The sequence below is a fragment of the Netta rufina genome (genome assembly GCF_964035555.1).
Source record: "Netta rufina genome assembly, chromosome: Z".
NCBI lineage: Eukaryota > Metazoa > Chordata > Aves > Anseriformes > Anatidae > Netta > Netta rufina.
In genome coordinates this window covers 36,110,802-36,130,431 of record NC_140126.1, presented here as the reverse complement: position 1 = coordinate 36,130,431, position 19,630 = coordinate 36,110,802, and the positions used below count along the sequence as shown (strand labels likewise).

Here is a 19,630-nt window from a genome sequence, read left to right as displayed (position 1 = left end):
AACTATGAAAGCATGAGTTAGCATAAAACGTAGATATGTTGTTTGTTTGAGATGGAATACAAACATTAAACATAGACTCTAATTTTTAATATGCCAAAAAAAAGTCTGGATTGCTGAGAAGAGGATGGTTCTAGGAGAGCAGTCATCAGAATGGGGGTATCAGAATATACTGTTCTGGAGAGGGTTGAAACTATCTACACAACAGTATTTAGGATTGACATTTACAGCACAAATCCACCTCTTTAATCGTTAACCATAGTTCCCTTCCCCTGTGCACAGCAGTTATTTAGTTGTGCACTGGGTCTGAGAAACATCTCTCCTAACTCGCACGCTACCTGTTCAGATTCTTTTGCTGCTCACCCTCAAAAAAATGTCAGCGTGCAGAGCCATAGATAATCCCTTTATCCATACTTCTTTTTGCTAAAAATTATAAATACACCCTATTCTTGTAGGCTTGTCTCATCAGTAGCCTAGTCTCCATGTGAACAGTTTCTACATCCACTACGACCATTACACATAACGTACAGTGTGGGCTTCTTTGGGGAAGCCAACGAAATCACAGTTCAGTGGTTGTCACGCTGGTGAAAAGCAAGGAAGGAAATCTAGCAGGATGCATTGTCACAATCTGGGCATGTTACATACCACCTTCTGTGAAGTTACGAAAGAGAAATGTTTGCTTGGCTCTTCTGTTTGGTAGCCTGTGCAGAAAACAGGTATGATTGTTCCAGAAGCAATTACCAAAAGCAGGAACTAACAAAACTGCAATTTTCAGTGCTGTGGTTTAAGCCAAAAGCTCCAGTAGCAAAGTGCAGCTATTCAGATACAAGTTGCCTTTCAGTAAAAAACAGTATTAGAGAGTTCTAGGAGTGTCCTTTATAAAAGAAGGTTCTTTGTTAATTGCAATCTGTAATTAAAATGCAGACTGAAGGAAGTGCTCTGCGTCCTGCTCTTTTGGCCTAGCAGCCTCCTCACGTAGTGGTGGGACATTACTCTTGCCTTACTGACAGAAACAAAGCCAAAACTCCAAAGTGTGTGTGTTATGCACCACGAGGCGCTGATTTACTATTATCCCAGTAAAAAACAACAACCACTTACGGTCTTGTAAAGCAGCATTTAAAATGCTGCTTATTAGAAGCAATGCTATAGAGAGTGAGGACCGCGCTGACAATCTCGCATCCCCTGAGATGTGGGACCCGACCCCCGAGCTGTGCGGTACCTGGCAGGCTCCCCGCTTGCAGTCACCCAGCCAAGCTCATCCCGTGGCTGAGGGAAAGGAGCTGTACCTGTGCGTGCACAGGCCGGGCCCTCCTCGGACTGGCTGATAACCTGCATCACCGAATCCTCGGGAGATTTTGTGAGATTTGTGCCCGTACCGCTGAAGGAAAAGCCATGCTTAGGTTTGCCCAGTCAAACACGGAGGAGTACACTCCGGTTCCTACGCTACAAGAAGCCCTAACAAAAAGGATAACAAGCAGGGGGAGGATGGAGGGCGGCGTGCAGGCTCAGCCTGTCTGCTGCGCCATTTGCCAAATGGCTCAGAATTTCTCCAACCTACCATTTAAGCAAATAACATGAAAGGTCAAGTGCTTCACTCTCCCATGCTGGCAATATTTGTATCTCACACTATGGAAAGCCACTCAGTGGCTGAAGGCCCCCATATAGTTTTTCTCAGGAGTCAGCTGTGGCGTGTGTTTTCATTTCTGTACTCTCAAAGTATTCATGACAGCCTATAGAGCACAGAAAATCCTGTGAAGCCTTACTTGAAGAAATGCTCCTTTGTTGGCTTCTGCTGGTTGACTTTCAAATACCATTCATAATCAACCTCTGGTTATACAAGTATTTCCTTTTCTCTCATTATTATTATTTTTTAAACATTGTCACAGGCAGTTCCAGGATTTATTCCAAGGACTGACCTATTGTAATTTTAGGTTGTTTATTCAAATCATATGAGGTCTTTAGGAATTAACCATGCTGATGACCTTTGAAGAAAAAGAGTGTTTTCAGAAATGGTAATAAGTGAGGGCTTTTGTTTGGTTGGTTGTTTTTTTGAAAATCTCATTTATGGAAAACACCCCGCAACGTTTGAAGATATTCAGAAATGAAATGGTATTTCTGTCATGTACAAAGCATCTTGAAATAATGAATTTTTGGGAGGTTCAAACATGGTGACAGTTCACATGGTAAAAAACTGGGATGCAACACTAGGTAAGAAATCAGTTTCATTTAGTGTCGTTTGCAACCTGAAGATACTGCTGTTTAAACAACAAAGCTAACAGCTCTGGTTCACACCTGCAGAAATACAGGTACTCGTACTCCAAGCTTTGTGGCAACAGAGAAGTCCAGTTACCTTACGAGCATCCATGCATGCAGTACCAGCAAGCCAACTCCTGAATTAGTATGAGCAAACTCTCAGCCTTGTCTGAGGTATTTTTGTTTTGTATTTTATTGTTGCAAATCTTACAGACATTAGCGCTCTGTTAAATAAAGGAATGTAGCACAGTAAATACATCACAACAAAACAGCTGGCCAGAGCTCCTTCCACCACCACCACCCCACCCCCCAAATTCAAAGCCCATTCCTCCTCCGCGTCCCCCACCCCCCAAATCAGACCACAGCAGCTTCGTTACAGAGGTCAGAGACCTGTGGCAAAAAACATCAGAGGAATTACATTCAGTAGATGTGCAGTATCAACATTCCAGGCTCACATGTATTTATATATATATATTTATATTTTTATATAGAGATCATTAAATGTTTACAAAGAACAATATTGTTACAAATACAATACTATACTTCTCCCAACGCTTTACAATAATTTCTATTCACCCTCTTTACAGAACAATAATATAACTTCATAGTCTAGGTACTGCGCTAAATATGTACAAGAGATCTCAACCACGTTGCTGTCTTCAGAAATTTATTTTATTTAAAAAAAAAAAAACAACAAGGAAAGCAAGCAAACCTGGTAACCCCAATTGAACCTCACATTTGAACAACTCAAAACAAATGTGAAACTTTCCAGTAAAAAACAAACAAACAAAAAAATACACACAGATTGGATGTTTCATCCTTAATGTAAACACTGAAGAATCAGACTGCACAAAGCAGTGAGAAAGAGAAAAAAATCAGGTCCATCACTGAAGGAGGAATGTAAACCAGCTGTTTGTTCCACCATTTTTGTTAAAATTTAACACGGCATCTAACAAAGTTCTGCGACAGTCCAGAGAACTGTAAGATCCCCTCTCTGAGCACATTTTTTGGAAGTCTTTCACTCTAGGAATTGAAAAGGGATTGCTTAGAAGACAGTTACCAGCAGCATGCACCACGCCATGGGCCTCCCAGCTCCAAAGCCTTACACACACATCCCAGCTGGAACTACAGACTCTTTACAGACCCTGATCCTGCTAACATTCACTTGCTTTATGTTAAGTGGCTATGTACCATGAAAGCATTCGATTGCCCAAAATTTGGCAGAATCTTGTCTGGAAGAATTAAAAACAAAGCCACAGTTGTTTCCCTCAGTACCCTTGCGTGTTCAGGTCTTCCTCATTTCCCAGTGAAGCCAGTTAAAGACCCTACCATGTGAGTTTTGTAGAGCCACAGAAACATGTGAAGCTGGGAGTGTGAACATGGCAGGAACCAGGAGCATGGTAACTGTGTCTACAGGAGTTCACCGAGTTTCCTCAGGCAACTTATGGAAAGGCTGCACTGTATATAATCTAAATTGTACATGGTTATATATCATATTTACATATATTACTATATATATGGAAAGTTCTGAACAAAAAGTTCAAATGATCATCATGAACTAGATGTCTACAGTTAAACAATATACTCACGAGTCATTCACTATCTACTTGCATCAGCCTGGCAGCAGAGGTAAGTCACTAACTGGAATACCAACACCACGCTCTCGTGCAGCCTGCTATTCCAGAGACTGGGATTAAGTGATACAGCAACAAGAACTGCAGTAAAATCAAGTCATCGTACATTAACCTCAACACTAAAAATATTCACTTACTACAATAGTTTATGCACCACTTCATTACCTCCCTTAAATATTTACTACCCACTGAAACACAAAAGGTTACTTGTTCCCTCGCTCTAGACCACAGACGCCCACTATTTCTGAAAGCCAAACGCAGACCTCTGCTCAGAGTACTCGATGGCTCAGCAGCGTGTGCACCAGGTGTGCCCATGCACACGCACATGAGCACACACAGACACATCCAATCCATGAATCCCTGGGATTTCCAGGTGTTGTTACTGGGCTGCAAACGACGCCTGTTTTGCACGGTCCGCCACGCAGCAGTAGCAAAACGAGTGACTGTGACCATGGACGCGTTCTCAAAACAGAAGGGACACGTCCTCGTGTGTGTGTGTGTGTGACCTGTTCTTGTCTTCATCTCACTGGGTCTTCCTATCGCACTCAGACAGAGCAGAAACTGTTTCCTTAAAAGAAAATCAGCACTATCAGCCTGGACTAAATGCATGGTTCAATTTCAATGTAAACACTGGTATACAGTCCTGCCAAAAGTAACTACAAGGAATGGAGAATTTCCCTCTCACTACAAAGAAAAAACGTTTTTTAAATTAAAAACAAACAGAAAAAAAAACAACAAAGAAAACAACCACCAACCCATTTTTCCCCTTCCCCTGTTGTCCCTAGCATGCAAGTTACAGGCCAATCAAATCCTATATTTCCTACGTCTTTTTCATACGAGTGCATATAGTACACACATATATCCGTTAAGTGCCATACAAATGAAAAAAAAAATATAACAACTTAACTTATATAACAAAATAAATACGTTTATTCCCACCTTATCCCTCCCATCGTTATCTATGTCATGAACTAAAGAGGATAAAATTAGACAAGGTCTTTGGACAAAAATATATGTTAGAACTGGCTCAGAGAACAAAATTACTTAGAATAGTATGCAGATCTCTTATATTCAAACTTCATAAATAGCAAGCACAATTTTAAAAACATCTATATACACTGGCACACATTGCTGTGTGCATCAAATGCAGAATTAAGAGCCTAGAAAACGTGTAGCTATTCAGCAAATCCCCATATTGTTTCTCTTGTTCTCCCCTCCCTCTCTCCCCTTTCCTTTAACTTCTAAAACAGGCAAGGGACTATAGAAGACAAATTGCATTTAAAAACCAAGTAGAACAAAAGGGTTCAAAAACCGGGGGTAGAGAGGGAGAGGCAGTTGCCTCCCCAGTTACTTGGTGTAATTAATGCAATTCTAATGTGCTTCAGCAACTTGCAGAGTACCTTTCAGATCATGATAAACTCATAAAGATCATGATAAACTGGTAACAGAAGGTAACTAAAAGGTATTTGGACAGTCCACTTTACTACAGCAGCATTTACTCATTCTTCATAAGCAGGTATTCTTCCTGAGGGCAAAAATATCTTTTTGGTATTCTACCTTTCCTACAGACATAAACCTTTAAAACAGAGCTCAGTGCCTGTGGGAAAATAGGGGAAGAAAAGGAAAGCCATGTGCAGGATGTCCAAGCGAACACTTTGCACCCTTCACTTCTCTCTGGTAAAAGACATCTTTCATTTAGCAACATTTAATTTATTCAGTTTACCAAATAATAGTCACAAAAATAAAACTGGTTATTAGAATGAATCGGAGTCGATCCTTTTTGTGAATCCTGCTGTGAACAATGCTGCTGCTGTTTTCCTGTTTTGCATGTGGAACTGCATTTAGTTTCACTTGTAAAGAGATGCAACCGAAATAGTCCCATATATTTTGCCCCTTCCCAAAATACAGGAAAATGTTACGGAGGAGGGGAGAAAGGGAGGGAAAAGAGATATAAAGTCTCTTTTTTTGTGAGACAAAGAAAGAAATGTCTCTGCGGACACAGAAATGCAGCACTAGAGAGACAAGCACTAATGAGGAAAAACATCCTCCATGCACATTGTGACAGTGAGGTGTCGGCTTTAGATGTAAACTGGTTGCTCTTGTGCAGTCAACAGTCTGTACATGGCAGCTGGCATAGTCTTCATATGAATCTAGAGAAAATAAAAGAAATTAGTCAATATTCCTAGCATGTACCACACTTTGGGAAGGAACTAGCTAAAAGGATACAGGAAAGAAACAAAAAGGAAAGCCTGAGAGTTTTCATACTCTTATTAAAGTATCGCAGGTGGTGACTTTATGGAATAGTGTGATTAGCATCAACCAACACCTAAAGTAGTGGACACAAATATTTTCTGCTTAGGGTTCACCTAAAACACTTGAGAACTGTCAGTAAATAAAAAACGAGAAATGGTGGATTGTCTTTACCCTGGCTTCCATTGTTCAGATTTGAGTAGCAAAAGGCCAAAAGAAGTAACGATGAAATATGTTACGCTGCCTGCGGGCACTGCTCTTACCTCACCAACAGCATTTGACAGAATGTGCACAATTTTCTCATGGGGTGTTGCCACAACACTCTGCCCATTGATTTCAATGATCCGATGGCCAACACGCACACCTCCTCGCTCTGCTATACCACCTCTCATAAGGCTACAGATCTGGAAGAGAAAGAACAGATTTAGCAGGGTCTAGATATGGAAGAGAGGGCTCAGATTGCCCATTTTTGCCTCTAAATTGTAACTCAATATAGACTTGCAACAAATTCTACAACATAATCCATCATAGATTCAAAGTATAATTTTTTACTAGCAAATAACTGCAGTGTATTCTTTTCCAAGAACAAAACTGTCAGAAACGGCTATTTGTGTTTTATGTCAAATACACCACGGTTTGGAAGTTTAAAAGTGTATGAAGGACCACAGTTTAACAATGTTCAGGATGCAAATGCTTTACAAGAGAAGAGGATTAAGAACAGTCTATTTCTTTTGAGAACATACAATAGCTTGCTTAGACAGGAATGAAGCAGGTGAGAACAGTTTCATGTACACAGTTTTCTTTCTCTGACCTGACAGAGCTTTTCTGTTCCTCTGACTAACTCTGAATTTGTGGACTAAGGAGAGTTAAAGACAAAAATAACGTTTACATCTAAGACTTTGCACGTGTGCCAAGTGTTGCTTGCTGCGAAGAAGAAAATGGCAGCTTCCCTCTTCCCACACTGTCACAAATAGATGTGAAGTTTCATGTATATTAAAGCTTCACCAGGGAGTCTGGAAGCTACTTACAATCCCGTTTTGCACACTGAAGCCCAACTGGTATCTGAGGTCCGGTCTCCTGATCAGGACTGTTGTTACTGGAGGACACCTAACTATGTTCAGTTTAACCCGGGCCTGGTTTTTCAAACCCTGCAAAAAGAAACCACCATGAAATATGCTGGCAGAGATAGGGTGAAACATTTAACACAAACACTGGGTAAAAAAGTAAGTGTTAAAACACTGACATGGGAACAGTCCTGAATAAACAGCTCGTTGTATGCTCTAAAACAGAACCAAATCACTGAACACCAGACATGTGTACGTGAATATTCAGTCAGATCAGCACTGCAGCATCAAACGTTTCTTGCCAAGAAGCTGGCACTGTTGTTTTAAGAAACATAGTTGGCAATTCCTTCGTTTCGTAACACAAGTAACATACAAAAAGAGTATGAAACTGGTTTATGCAGCCCACCAGAAAAGCTGACTGTGGTTAGGAAATGAAATTTTAAATAGGTAGCTAAGGCAGTAACAAATACATGGCTTCTCCAATGGGATATACTGCATTCTGCCACACAAATGGAGGGTGCCACCCATATCCAGATCATAGAATTCCCATTCCTTCTTCTCTCTAGATGTACCACCTAGACATACCATCACGAACTTCTTGTTACCAGAAGAAAACTGAAGAAATATGTGTATATATAAATAAATAATACATATATATTGTTGTGAGGGTGGTGAAAACACTGAAACAGGTTGCCCAGAGAGGTGTGTAGTGTCCATCCTTGGAGTTATTTAATCCCCAGTGGGCACAGCCCTAAGCAACCTTCTCCTGCTGATACTGCTTTGAACCAAGGCGCTTGCTAGTCTCAGAGACTCTGTCACTGTATGGCTCCATGAAAAATCAAATGTTAAAATGCACACAGCTGCAATCTGACCCCTTGTACGATTTCAGGTGTTCAGATCTCTTACTTGTAGACTGTTAAGATCCTTTTTCTGTCCAACACAGAAGTGGACACAGATTTTTCTACTCATAAATGCTTAATTCACACAATTCGCCTTCAATAAATAAAGAAATCCACATCAAGAAATAAATGCTTTATAAAGAATACAGCATCTTCCACCTTACCTTATACAACACATATCAATACCAAAACCTATTTCTAAATTGTTTTTATATGTGCAGTTGAAATCTGGGTCCCACTGAAACTGATGGGTGTCCGACACTGACTTTGAAAGGTTCATTTCCACCACATCTAAGGTAACACAATGAAGTTTTTACATCCCGTTTAGTGCTAATGATTCTGCTGCCTCTGGACTCGGCAGTGACTTGAACAACTGAAATGGCATCCAGCCAGTGTTAACTGCCTCAGAATCCTTTTTCTTGTCAATGCCTTGAACTGTCTGGATGCAGTCATCACACGGGCAGCAACTGGCTGCACCTCCACACAATGCTGGGCTCGGCTTGGCTCCTTATTCAAGGTTGCTCCAAGATTAACTGCATGTGAACACCAAGTGGCAAAGCACATGCCTGTGGGGAGTGCCTCAACGCCACTCTCAGCAGAAGGAAGGTCCAAACTCCACCTCTCCAGTGACTGTGTTTAACTCAATGGAGTTAGCTGCAGTGCTCCAGGGCCATCAACATCTACCTGCAGGTCTTCAAATCAACACACAGAGTAAAAGATAGGAGGAACTAAACCATACTAAGCTGTGGCTGTAATGTTTGGACAAAAGTCTGAGGGGATTCTGCCTTAATTTTCTAAATCTGGGAGGGCAGGAGTCTTGCAGAGATGACTGTATCTATGAGGAATTTAGGGGTCTAACTAGGGTCATCTGAGTTCATCCAGGCTGCATGCCTTCAACAGAGTTGAAATCAATGCTCTCTTACTCCCCCTGAAGCACGCTCAAGTTATTTAAAACTATTCTTTCAAAAAGGAACTAATGTGGCCCCCAACAAAAAATTTAGTAATTTTACAGAAAGCACAATTGTTGCAATAGCGCCTAGCTCCTAGTACTATGCAGAATGGTAGTGCATGCTTATTAGAAAAAAAGCACCTGTATCATTTGAACAATTTAGTTGCTTATTTAGTCCTTGAGTTTGTTTCAGATAATAGGCATCACCAGAGGCTTCCAAAAAAGAGACAAGTAGTGCAATACAATCAGGGAATAGCCACCACACGTGGTAAGTTTCTTTCTAGCTCTGTGGTTTTCAGTCTGTTAGTAGCAGAGCTTACATCTATAATACTAAAATTACCTTATTTGAAGTGCTTGCAAGATATCTTCTATATAGCACTCATCTTTTCATAGGAGTCCTTAGAACATGCTAAATGAACCTGAAATCTGAGATATTTCTGCCACATTTAAACTTGTGCTTAGGTCATTCGGTGGTTCCTCTGCTTGATGTGAGAAGCGCCATATGAACAGGTTTACACGCATGGTTATGAAGACATGAAAATATGCAGACCCTGATTTTGTCTAGAAAGACAAAATAAATGGCCACCAGTTCCTATAGCAACAACCGTAAGTACCAGTGAGGAAGAGGAATGTCTGCAGAAGCTGGAGAGAGCAAAGCTGACTGCTGCTGTTTTGAGAAAGTACAGATAAGGCTCATCATAATGAAACTCTTCCTAAAGAGGCTCTGAATCAGAGAAGCACAACTCATCAATGTTTTAGAGATAAAACTGTTGTGAGATAGGAAACAAGTAAGGCTAACATGAAAAGTCTGAATTTGTGGTGAGTTTAGTTTCACTGAAGTTGGCACAGAGATTTTTAATCTGATTTTATTTTTTTTCATTCTTCACCAACGTAAGACTGCTTTTGCCACATTTTTAGTATACTACACTTCCAGGCTGTAATTTCCACTCTCTGAATCTAAAATGGCTGGCCCAGGGATCTATGCACCTATTAGAGCACAGAATTCATGTTCTTGGAAACCGGAATAGGAAGGAAGTCTTTAGAACAAAAATCTGAGTTCAAGCATTACAAAACTGATTCGAGGACAAAAAAAAAAATGTACTTTGTGAAATACAAAAGTACAAAATGCAAAGAAACGTATTGCATGAAACAACCAGCCACCAGAGAGCTGTGTAGCAAAGCAACTTTAACAGCCATATACATAGGAATCAGAGAAGGATTTCTCTTACAGTATGACACCAGATTTACACGTCTGCATGGAGCTCTGTGAGGTATGTCAATAAATCCATTTCACTTCATCTCCAGCATTCCCCCATGATGTACCATTCCTGCTCTTGAAACTCTGATGTTTAAAATACCTCTTCCCTACAGCTAACCCCAACAGTTCCAGTGTCTCCAGCACCTGTATCTCCATTCGTCATATAAAACGTTAAGGGCCTTCAGGTGTGCACCTGGTAATACCTTCCTTTTCAACAAAATACTCTCGTGGTGTGAGGTTCTGCACAGAATCCTTGGCTACACAAGTAAATACACAGCTCACTTTCTGAGAGTCAGAAAACTCGGTGAAGCATAATTTGCAACATACTCCGAACATCACTAAATGAGTAGTGCTATACAAACATTTGGTAAGAATTATTACTTAATAGTTCTGTACTTATAATGCTCTCCTATCATGTAACCCTTTGAAAAGATCCAGAAACATTCTCTGTACCTTTATAATGCTCTGACATGTTGAGAGTGGTAAGCCAACTAGGCTGGTCCCGTTGATTGACATGATCTGATCCCCTATATTCAGCTTCCCAGACTTCTCTGCTGGTCCTCCGTGCATCATATTGGCTATGATAACTGTAGGCAAGATGGATCCCCAACCAGACTCCACAATCACCACCCCTAGGATTTCTCCTTTTTGCTTTTCGATGTAAACCTGTATCATAAGAAAAAGTGTTTCAAACAAAAGCTTTTTCTCAACCATGGAACTGGCCCCCCGTTCCCCTGCAATCTTTCCTCCCCCCACCCCCCAAAACACATATGTAATGAATCAGCAAACACATAACCCCTCACTATTTGCAACCTGACTTCCTAGTGCAAAACAAACAGAGTACTACATTTCAGTTGTATTCAAACATGAGTTAATCAACACTAAGTACCCAGGTTTTGCTTAGGGCTGAACATGCCCTCACACAACTTATTTCTGTTTATGAGCAGAGGGATATGGAAAGGAAGAAACCGTTGTGTAATGGGGGTTCAGTGGACCAAGCTAAATAGAAGTTTGTAAGAGCTTATGACTGCACATTGGAAGAACACTAACTATATGTTGCAGTGGTGCACAGGTTCATCATTATTAGAAGCACCATGCAGCAAATCCTTTCAGCAAATACAATCCTTTAAAATCTGGAATCAGCCACTTTCACTGACACTAGTTCCTCCACAAATGTTATATTATTTACTGTAATCTGTAAATCATATTAATTGTTAATCTGTTTTACATTCATTTCATTAAAATACAACGTGAAATATTTGAAAATTGTTTAATAAAACAAACAGATGGAAAATCACTTCACTGCTCATAGACTTCGGGTTCACAGTTTGCCTTTGATACAGAACTGACAACAGGTTGACTTACTGGGGGAGATATTCTAGACTCACTCAGGTCATTTATAGGAAGCATTAATGGTTTTCTGATTTCTGCCAGCATGGGCCTGCACCTGGTACAGGGGATCTTAATGCTGTTAAGGAGAAAAATGTGAGACATACATCTTTGCAGTTTTCAGATTTGGAGAAGTGAATGAGGTCGTCATTATACATGTCCTGGGTATTGAGCAAGTCGCTATATTCCTTCTGGCTAAGGTCTTCTGGATTGATCCCATTTGCCCTCAGAAACTCCTGGTAGGCCACGCTGAATGCTTGACCTATGGACTGTGCAATCAGCTGTGCCTGCAGGGAAGGGAAAAGAAAAAAAGTCAAACGTTGTGATGGTCTTGTGCACTGCCACCTTCTCTGTTACAATCACACTGTAAATGGTTTATCCCTACAAGTCACGTTACAGTTTAAAAATATTTCTGCACTAAAAATTAACTTAAAAGGCTCAAAAAATGTCATCACGTTCATATGAGAAGCATAAATAAAGCTATCCTTTCACGGGTAAGAAATGCTAGCATAAATGTAGCGGTATACCTGCTGCAGTGACTGAAGCACAGATGGCAAAAGAGAACTCTACCTCTCACCTACAACTCTTCTCATGCGTGCAGCTCCCAGGTGGCTCCCCCTTCTAGTAGAGGCAATGCCATTCTCTGACAAGCCAGCAGAGAAAATTAAAATGTCTGCTAGAAAGCACACAACCGCATTTAAGAGGATATTTCCTCCCTATTTTCTCCCACTCTTAAAACCACCACGTCTGTATTGGCAGCTCCTACCTCATCCCAGATGAAGGAGGAAAAGGGCAGCACCTACTGACTGATTGAAGTAACCAGCCCTTGAAGTTATGAGAAATGGTCATGTGCAGCTCCTTCTCCACCCTGAAACCTCTTTCAGCCTCTCCCCCCTATATTTCTTGTTTCCCTCCATCTCCCTCCACTTTCCTGCTGCTGTGCATCACTGGGTGATCTGTGCAGCACAGAGGAGCTGGATTTGATGTGTACTGAAACAGTCCCTTGGAGAGCAGTGCTGGCTAGGGGGAGGGGAGGGAAGAGAAGGTCAGAGCTCCACAGCTAACTGTCTAGGCCTTAGGGGGGCTGGTGATGAATGAACACTGCCAAGGCGTATTTTCATACAGCCTACCAGCTGTATTTTAAGGTCCAGTTTGGTCCTTAATAAGGGAAAGGTTCCCTACCCTGAAATAAGCTGTGTTTTAAGGCAACTCAAGATAGCACTAAACCTGCTGATGAGAACATGAGCATGATTGCTGGTGCTGAAAAGGTCACAGTCCAGACAGCATTACTTTGCCAATGCTCAGATCAATCCAGCTTAATGGCAAGAACAAGACAGCAAGATAACAGGAAAACTACATCTCCTTAGCTCTACAAACTAAAAGAGGAGACAACTGTGGACTTTATGTTCGCACAGATGCATCTCGTCTCCAGGACAAGATCAACTCCCATTTAGACACCCAGCATTTGGACACATCACTAAGCATTAGCTCTTCTGAAGATCTAGCCCTAGACAGAATTGAAAATCTGGTGCCAGGCTCCTTAGATAAGGACGTTTCCAAGCAGGTACACATTGTGGTTAAAATCCACTTGAGGACTTAAGAGTTTCTGTGACAGTTTCTGTGTAAATTCTTCTAAATACCCAGCTGTCCAAGAGGAAAAGATGACATTGATGCAATTTCTCAGCTTGTTTTTGTGTCACTGAACAATGCTTTCACTGGAACTACAGACAGGTCCTTTCTAAGCCAGGATCAGGTGGCATAGGGATGGATGAACTTAACCAACACAAATGTGGCCTGACCCAAACCAACCACAGGAAGGAGTAATGCCAGTAGTGACCATAAGAAAGAAGCACAGATTCCAGCTAGTCAGGGTATTAAGAACAGCCTGGGAAACAGATCCAGGAGATCTAGATCAGAGTCAAACTACCGCGTGCTGAAGGGCAGCAAGCCACAGCCTCTAGCACCTGGCAGTTTGAGTTCTGCTTTTCCAGCTGGTCAGTAAGAGAGCTACGACTGTACAAACTTGGAACTGGAAATACGGGAACAGCAGTCTTAGAACAGGCAACATATCAAATGAAATTAAATGAAACAAACAGTGGCTATTCTTTTCCTTTTTTTGCACCAGCTTCTTGACTGGCTCTGCAAAACTGGCCGGCATGCTATTATGGAAAAAAAAACTGTGATTTTTTATGTTCTTTGCTAAATTTTTTGTAGAGGATCACTTATACCAGTGTTTTTATCTTTACTTTTTAACCTCAGCAGGGGGTGACAGTATGCACATGCATCTGCAGCCACATAATTTAACTGACCATGGGTTCAGACTAGGTTCACCATTACATAAAATCAACTGCTTATTCAAGGAAACCTTCCCATCTTGCTGGTACACCACAGAGTAGAAGGCATGTGAGGATATTAAAAGAACCTGGTATTTTCACTTTACTTCTGCTAACTAGCTCAGCATATCTGACATTGCACTACAAAGACTTTCTTCAGACTGATGTGCAACCCACAAGAATAGGAAGTAAATCCTTACCTCACCCTCCCTAATTTGTGCAGGATGCCTTCCCTAACTGGCATCACCTCTGTATCATGTACATAATTGACACATGGGAGTGATCCCCCTTCTTCCACCTCCTCCTACAGGAACCATTTGACTTGACTAGTATTAATATGACATTTTCCACAGAGACAGTTAACACTCTTATGTGGAGGGTTTAGAACTGGGAATTTTTGCCTTCCCAAATTATTAGAAATACTGTGTGATATCACTTCATCTAGGGCTGACCTGATTATGAGACTGACAACTATGTATCTGGCCACCTCAGTCTGATGTGTGTGTTTGATTTTACCTTTCATTTACAGACTTTTTAAAAGTGTATAAAATCAGCATGTTTTATACACTGATCGTGAAGACAGGCTATCAAGTAACTAACAGGTAACTTAGTTGACCTACACCGTAGACATTTACTCAACTGTTTCTATTCAGGGTGCCTCAGGATTACTGGAATTATCAATTTTCCTTGCTGGCTTTTAATACAATGTCGGCAACTACTCTTCAACTCAGATCTTCTCAACAACAACAAAAGTCACATTTCTGATACGTATCAATGATCCTTGATGTAGTATTTAGGATTACAATTTCCCTAGGAAAACAAGCTTCTTGGACAGATATTCGCTCTCACGGGCAAATTATGAGCTGGTATATGTAAACTGTGGCAGCTGGACCTTCTCATCGCTACTGAAAGGTACTGTATGAGCTAAACAAAGGGAATTTTTACAACAGTTTTGTGAGTAAAATGCCAGGTCTGAAAGTGCCAACAAAAAGCAAGACGAAATATCTTGTCATGGTTAATGAACAAACAGGACCACTTTCTGTGGGCTTCAAGACTACCAAAACGTGTTTACATTTCCACCCCTAGAAAATTATGAGACAGAGTAATTCCTTACATCTTCAGACTCAAAGACATGGCAAATCATTTTGTACTGTCTCTTTCCATCCTGGGAAGGGTGAGATGCTTCCACATTATCCTGCGAGTTGGACCGTGGCATTCTCCTACGAGCCATCAGAACAACTATGTTCCCTATATCTGCGATGTAAGAAATGGTCCGTAGGGGATGATCCATCATGGTTTCCTGTGGAATAAAAGAAAACAAAACAATATAAGCAGGTGCTTCTTCTTAGTGTACTCCTGGTATTATGAAAACACACAAATGGTAACATAAGAACTCTGTTAAGTCCACATAAAGAGTCATGCATGAAGGGAGTTGCCAATAGAAAGCAAGTTACGCTTTCCAGAAGTAAATCGAAGAACAACTTTTACAAATTAAAGTTTTATTTTCTGTTGAAAAGTACAAAGAACTCAGTATCAGAGCCTGAATATGCTGGGCAGGCATGGGGCCAGCACACAAAAGACTATAAACTTCAGATTATCAAAACCAAACATTCTGGGCTGCTCTAGGCACAATCAATACTTGTCACAACACAGCCTGTAAGAAGTCAGCTGAATGCAGTTAATTTACTGACAAATTCTAATCATTTTCTACAGACATGGCAGACTAACTGACATGGCCCTTGAATGGATTTTGACCTAGGAAATCCTGGGGAGAAGTACAAGACCCAGCACTTCTTGAAGGATAAAATTTGGCAGGTAGGTGCAACTTTATTTGAGTGGCCTATTATAAAATATTGACAAAGGCATCTGTGTTTATACCTGCGTATCTGCATTCAGTACTTTAATTCTCTGTGTAGAAATGAAGAGGTCCACTTCAGTCATGGGCTGAGATTCACCTTCGGGAGCCTGCAAATAAATGGATTAGAGTCAAACACAAACATAAGGTAACATCCTTAATAATGATGTTAGCTCACATACAGGGGTATACTAAAACACAGTCACCAGAATAGCAATGCAAGATAGAATATTAGACTGCAGAAGCTAAACACAAAGATATGGAAACTATATACAGATACATGAAAGTGAACTGGATAGCATTTGAACAATTTCTAACCCCATAAAAGCTTCCCTGATATATTTACTGATCCAGTAAAGTTATAGATGACTGTGACATGAACGGTTTAAAGATTTCATGAAAATCAAAATGATTCTCTCATTTTCACCACATTAGGAGTCCCACTTTAAAGAAGTTTTTCACACATGCTCTTACTTGAGTAATTTCTGTATGGGCTTACAGTGACTGCTCGGGCCAATGGAAACTCCTGTACCGCAGGTAGGTACAGTTTAAGCAGTTCTTAATACAGTTCTGGTAAAAAGGCCTTCACAGTCAGACATACCATTCAAGCATGAATACACTTTAGAAGTCATATCTTTGTCAATAGAAAACCAATGCTTGCAATTTTTTAAAAAAGTTAGAGGTGTTAAAGGGTACTCACAACCTCCATAAACAAAACTTACCACTAAAATAAGTCAATCAGCATATTACTGTGTATATATACATAAACTTTATTTTTCTTTTTTGCATCCAGCAATTTGACACATTTGTGAATCAAACAGACCAGTCTTATAGATAAAAGGTAAAATAAAAACCAGACAATTTTAATCTGTCATTTTACAAAGTTAGAACCTTTGCCATGTCAGTCCTGTTTCTTTAGCATGGATTTTGGGTACTGCCTGTAACCATTTGATAATTCCAATCTTTACTCTACTTGTAATATGAAATGGCTAATGATAAGCAACAAAAAATGGCCAACCAGGCAACTGATTTCTGAGAAATGTCAACTTGTATGGTGGCTCAGAAATAAATCTAAAAAAAACTTGCTGGATGCAGAAAATAACTCAAAATAAAAGCAAAAAAAAATAAAATCAAACAAACAAAAAAACAACTCCCAGAAAACAAAAGAACAGGCATAACATCAAGCTGATGGAGTTTGTACTGCACCTTCTTCCTGCTTTTGGCTAATTTCTGGGCCATCTGCTTAGCATGGAATAAACAGAGACAGGAGAATAGTTAGAGAAGACTTTACAGAGACTCCAAGCCAAGAAGGAATCTGCATGCTAATGCCAGGGCTCACAGACTATTAGCTGTTCTAAATTAGTCCCTGCTTCAATTAATTTATTTTCCTTTTTTTTTTTTTTTTTTTTTGTTTCATGTTTAGCATAACCAGTGTAAAAAAAATGAAAAGAAACCACACCAGAGGAGACTGGAAAAATACAGAAGGATTTTATTTTTTTCCATTTAAAATGCTGCTCTCAAACAACAGGCTTTATTTCTTTGTTCGTTCTTAAGGGGAAAAAAAAAAGCTTCCCCTCATCTGCAGCAGGTTAACCATGCATGACCCATGAAGTTACTTTCTTTGAAGCATCACCAGTGTAAAATGCAAGAGAAGAATTTTAACTATTTTTATTCCAACTTTTTTAGAAATCAAGGAATTTAAATTCAAGTTGCCTAATGCTGAATTAGGCATTGAACCATCTTTAAAAAAAAGCCACACTAAAACTGTACTAGTTTTTCTTGGAAATACAAAGCGACAGAAGCTAATTGTCACCTCCATTTTCTCCTCCTTCCGTGCATATATGCCCAAGCCAACGTTCACATGGCATTTCTGAACAACAGGTTTTCCTGTGACACCTGCATACCATCGTATTTTTTCAAGAAAGGCAGTGGAGCACATACTTCATGTCCACAACCCCTCTGAAAACACTCTCTTGTCACTGATTTAATTGCCACTAGTTTAATTGACTTACATCCAGAGAGATATCACCCCATTGCAACAAATTGATATTTTATGTGCTATTACTGTGATAACAATAACAACATAAATAAGCATCATCACTCTTACAGTCTTGCAATCATTATTCAAGCCAAAGTGAACTGAGCTTATGGACTAGCTTGCTAAAGAAATTCAATACTCACCAGGCTGGCAGATATCTTTTTACTTCCAACAATTAGTGTTAGCTAATTAAATTGACAAGTGTTTTTGTGGAGGGAAGGAGGCTTACTATTTCAAGCTTCATAGAATCACAAGAAGCAAAACATTTTATACTGATGCTCACAACTTAAAATTTGCCAGTTTTAATATAATCAAGCCTGAAAGCAGCAACTGAAACTTTAGACCGTGCTGCTTAGTTACAAGTATGATTATATTCTCACACCAACTTTGAGGCACCTTTTTCAAACTGATTAATAGCCTGGTGATAACGAACTATTGGAAAAGCGATTAGAACTGCTTCATGCTGCAGGCTGTGCATTATATTAATTTTCACTGGTACTCAGAAATATTATAGTTATCTTGAATAGCAGCTGCCTGGCATACAATGGGCAAAGGGGAGACACGCATGAGATATACCATTTAAACTGTTCTCCAAAATATTTCATAGAACTAAGGTGATGGCATGGAACAAACAATTTTAACAAGTGATTTGGCACTACACTGAAATGGCATGAAAGAAAATATGGTCCACAAAAAAAAAAAAAAAAAAAAAAGGAAAGGAAGAAAAAGAAAAAAAAAGCGTCAATGCCTCCCCAATTTAGGACAATTCTATACAAGTGACTTTATTATTCCAATCCTTTTCATCACTGAGTTATTTTTCTGATTTAAATCAGAAGATCATTTCAGAATTCTTAGAAAGAACAGCAACTACCTACTCTACACAAAATAATATATTTTTTTAAATATATAGAGTCTGGAATTTTCATTTAACTTAATTACGTGGCTAGTTGCAATTCCCAAAAACTCAGATTTTTAAAAATCAACACACTCTCTTTTGCTCCATGGATGGCTTAGATACAGTCAACCAATTTGATTTCTACAAAAAATGTACTGCAACTCTGTGAACACACAGATGACACTTGGTGAATGAAATATGCAGAATATTAAACTATTTTCACATATGACTTCTTAAATTACAATCAGCAATTAAATCAGTTCTTATCTAAAAATGTTCAAACCTGACACACAGCTCAAATCTGCTGGTGAAAAATAAAAAATGAAAGCTGTTACTCCACAGGTGAAATGTAGCAGCAATTCTCCACAGATCAGCTGTGAATTGTAATCATGAACATTATTTTTCCTATACTGCTATTAAGATTAAATGGATTCATTTCAAGTAAACTATAGAAAGATGTTTCTCCCACGCTATTTGGAGAAATGAGGCTACAGTCAGAAAATAGTGAAATACCTTTCGTAACACTAAAAGTACCTCTTCATGGAAATATGAAATCAACTAAGTTTGATGAATGTCTTCAAAGCATTGTTTCTGTTGTAACTTAGCTTGACTTCACAGAGATAACTGCTGAAGCAAGAAAACCCTCAGTTCTTCTACTTTTAACTGTAGAGATATGTGTTTACAGAAAAAGCACAGAGAATTGTTTTCAAAATCAGTTCATATTCTGAACAAACACGTGCATGGTCTGAAGGCTCTGCTACAAGTAAGCATTAAACAGATTATTTAATTCAAAAGGAACACATTCACATGGGAGGT

At 39.7% G+C, this 19,630-nt stretch overlaps 1 protein-coding gene across 1 annotated transcript in view; it reads right to left on the bottom strand.

Annotated features, from left to right (window-relative positions):
- Positions 1–4,912: 4,912 nt before the first annotated feature.
- APBA1 (amyloid beta precursor protein binding family A member 1) overlaps positions 4,913–19,630 on the bottom strand; it is an 85,359-nt gene continuing 70,641 nt past the window's right edge. The window contains exons 6-13 of the mRNA XM_084305518.1: positions 17,088–17,120; positions 15,905–15,991; positions 15,141–15,326; positions 11,801–11,980; positions 10,758–10,970; positions 7,163–7,282; positions 6,398–6,538; positions 4,913–6,034 (exon numbers count right to left, since the gene is read on the bottom strand). Coding sequence (XP_084161644.1) covers positions 5,963–6,034; positions 6,398–6,538; positions 7,163–7,282; positions 10,758–10,970; positions 11,801–11,980; positions 15,141–15,326; positions 15,905–15,991; positions 17,088–17,120 — 1,032 coding nt within the window. The 3' untranslated portion in view covers positions 4,913–5,962. The remainder of the gene's footprint in view (positions 6,035–6,397; positions 6,539–7,162; positions 7,283–10,757; positions 10,971–11,800; positions 11,981–15,140; positions 15,327–15,904; positions 15,992–17,087; positions 17,121–19,630) is intronic.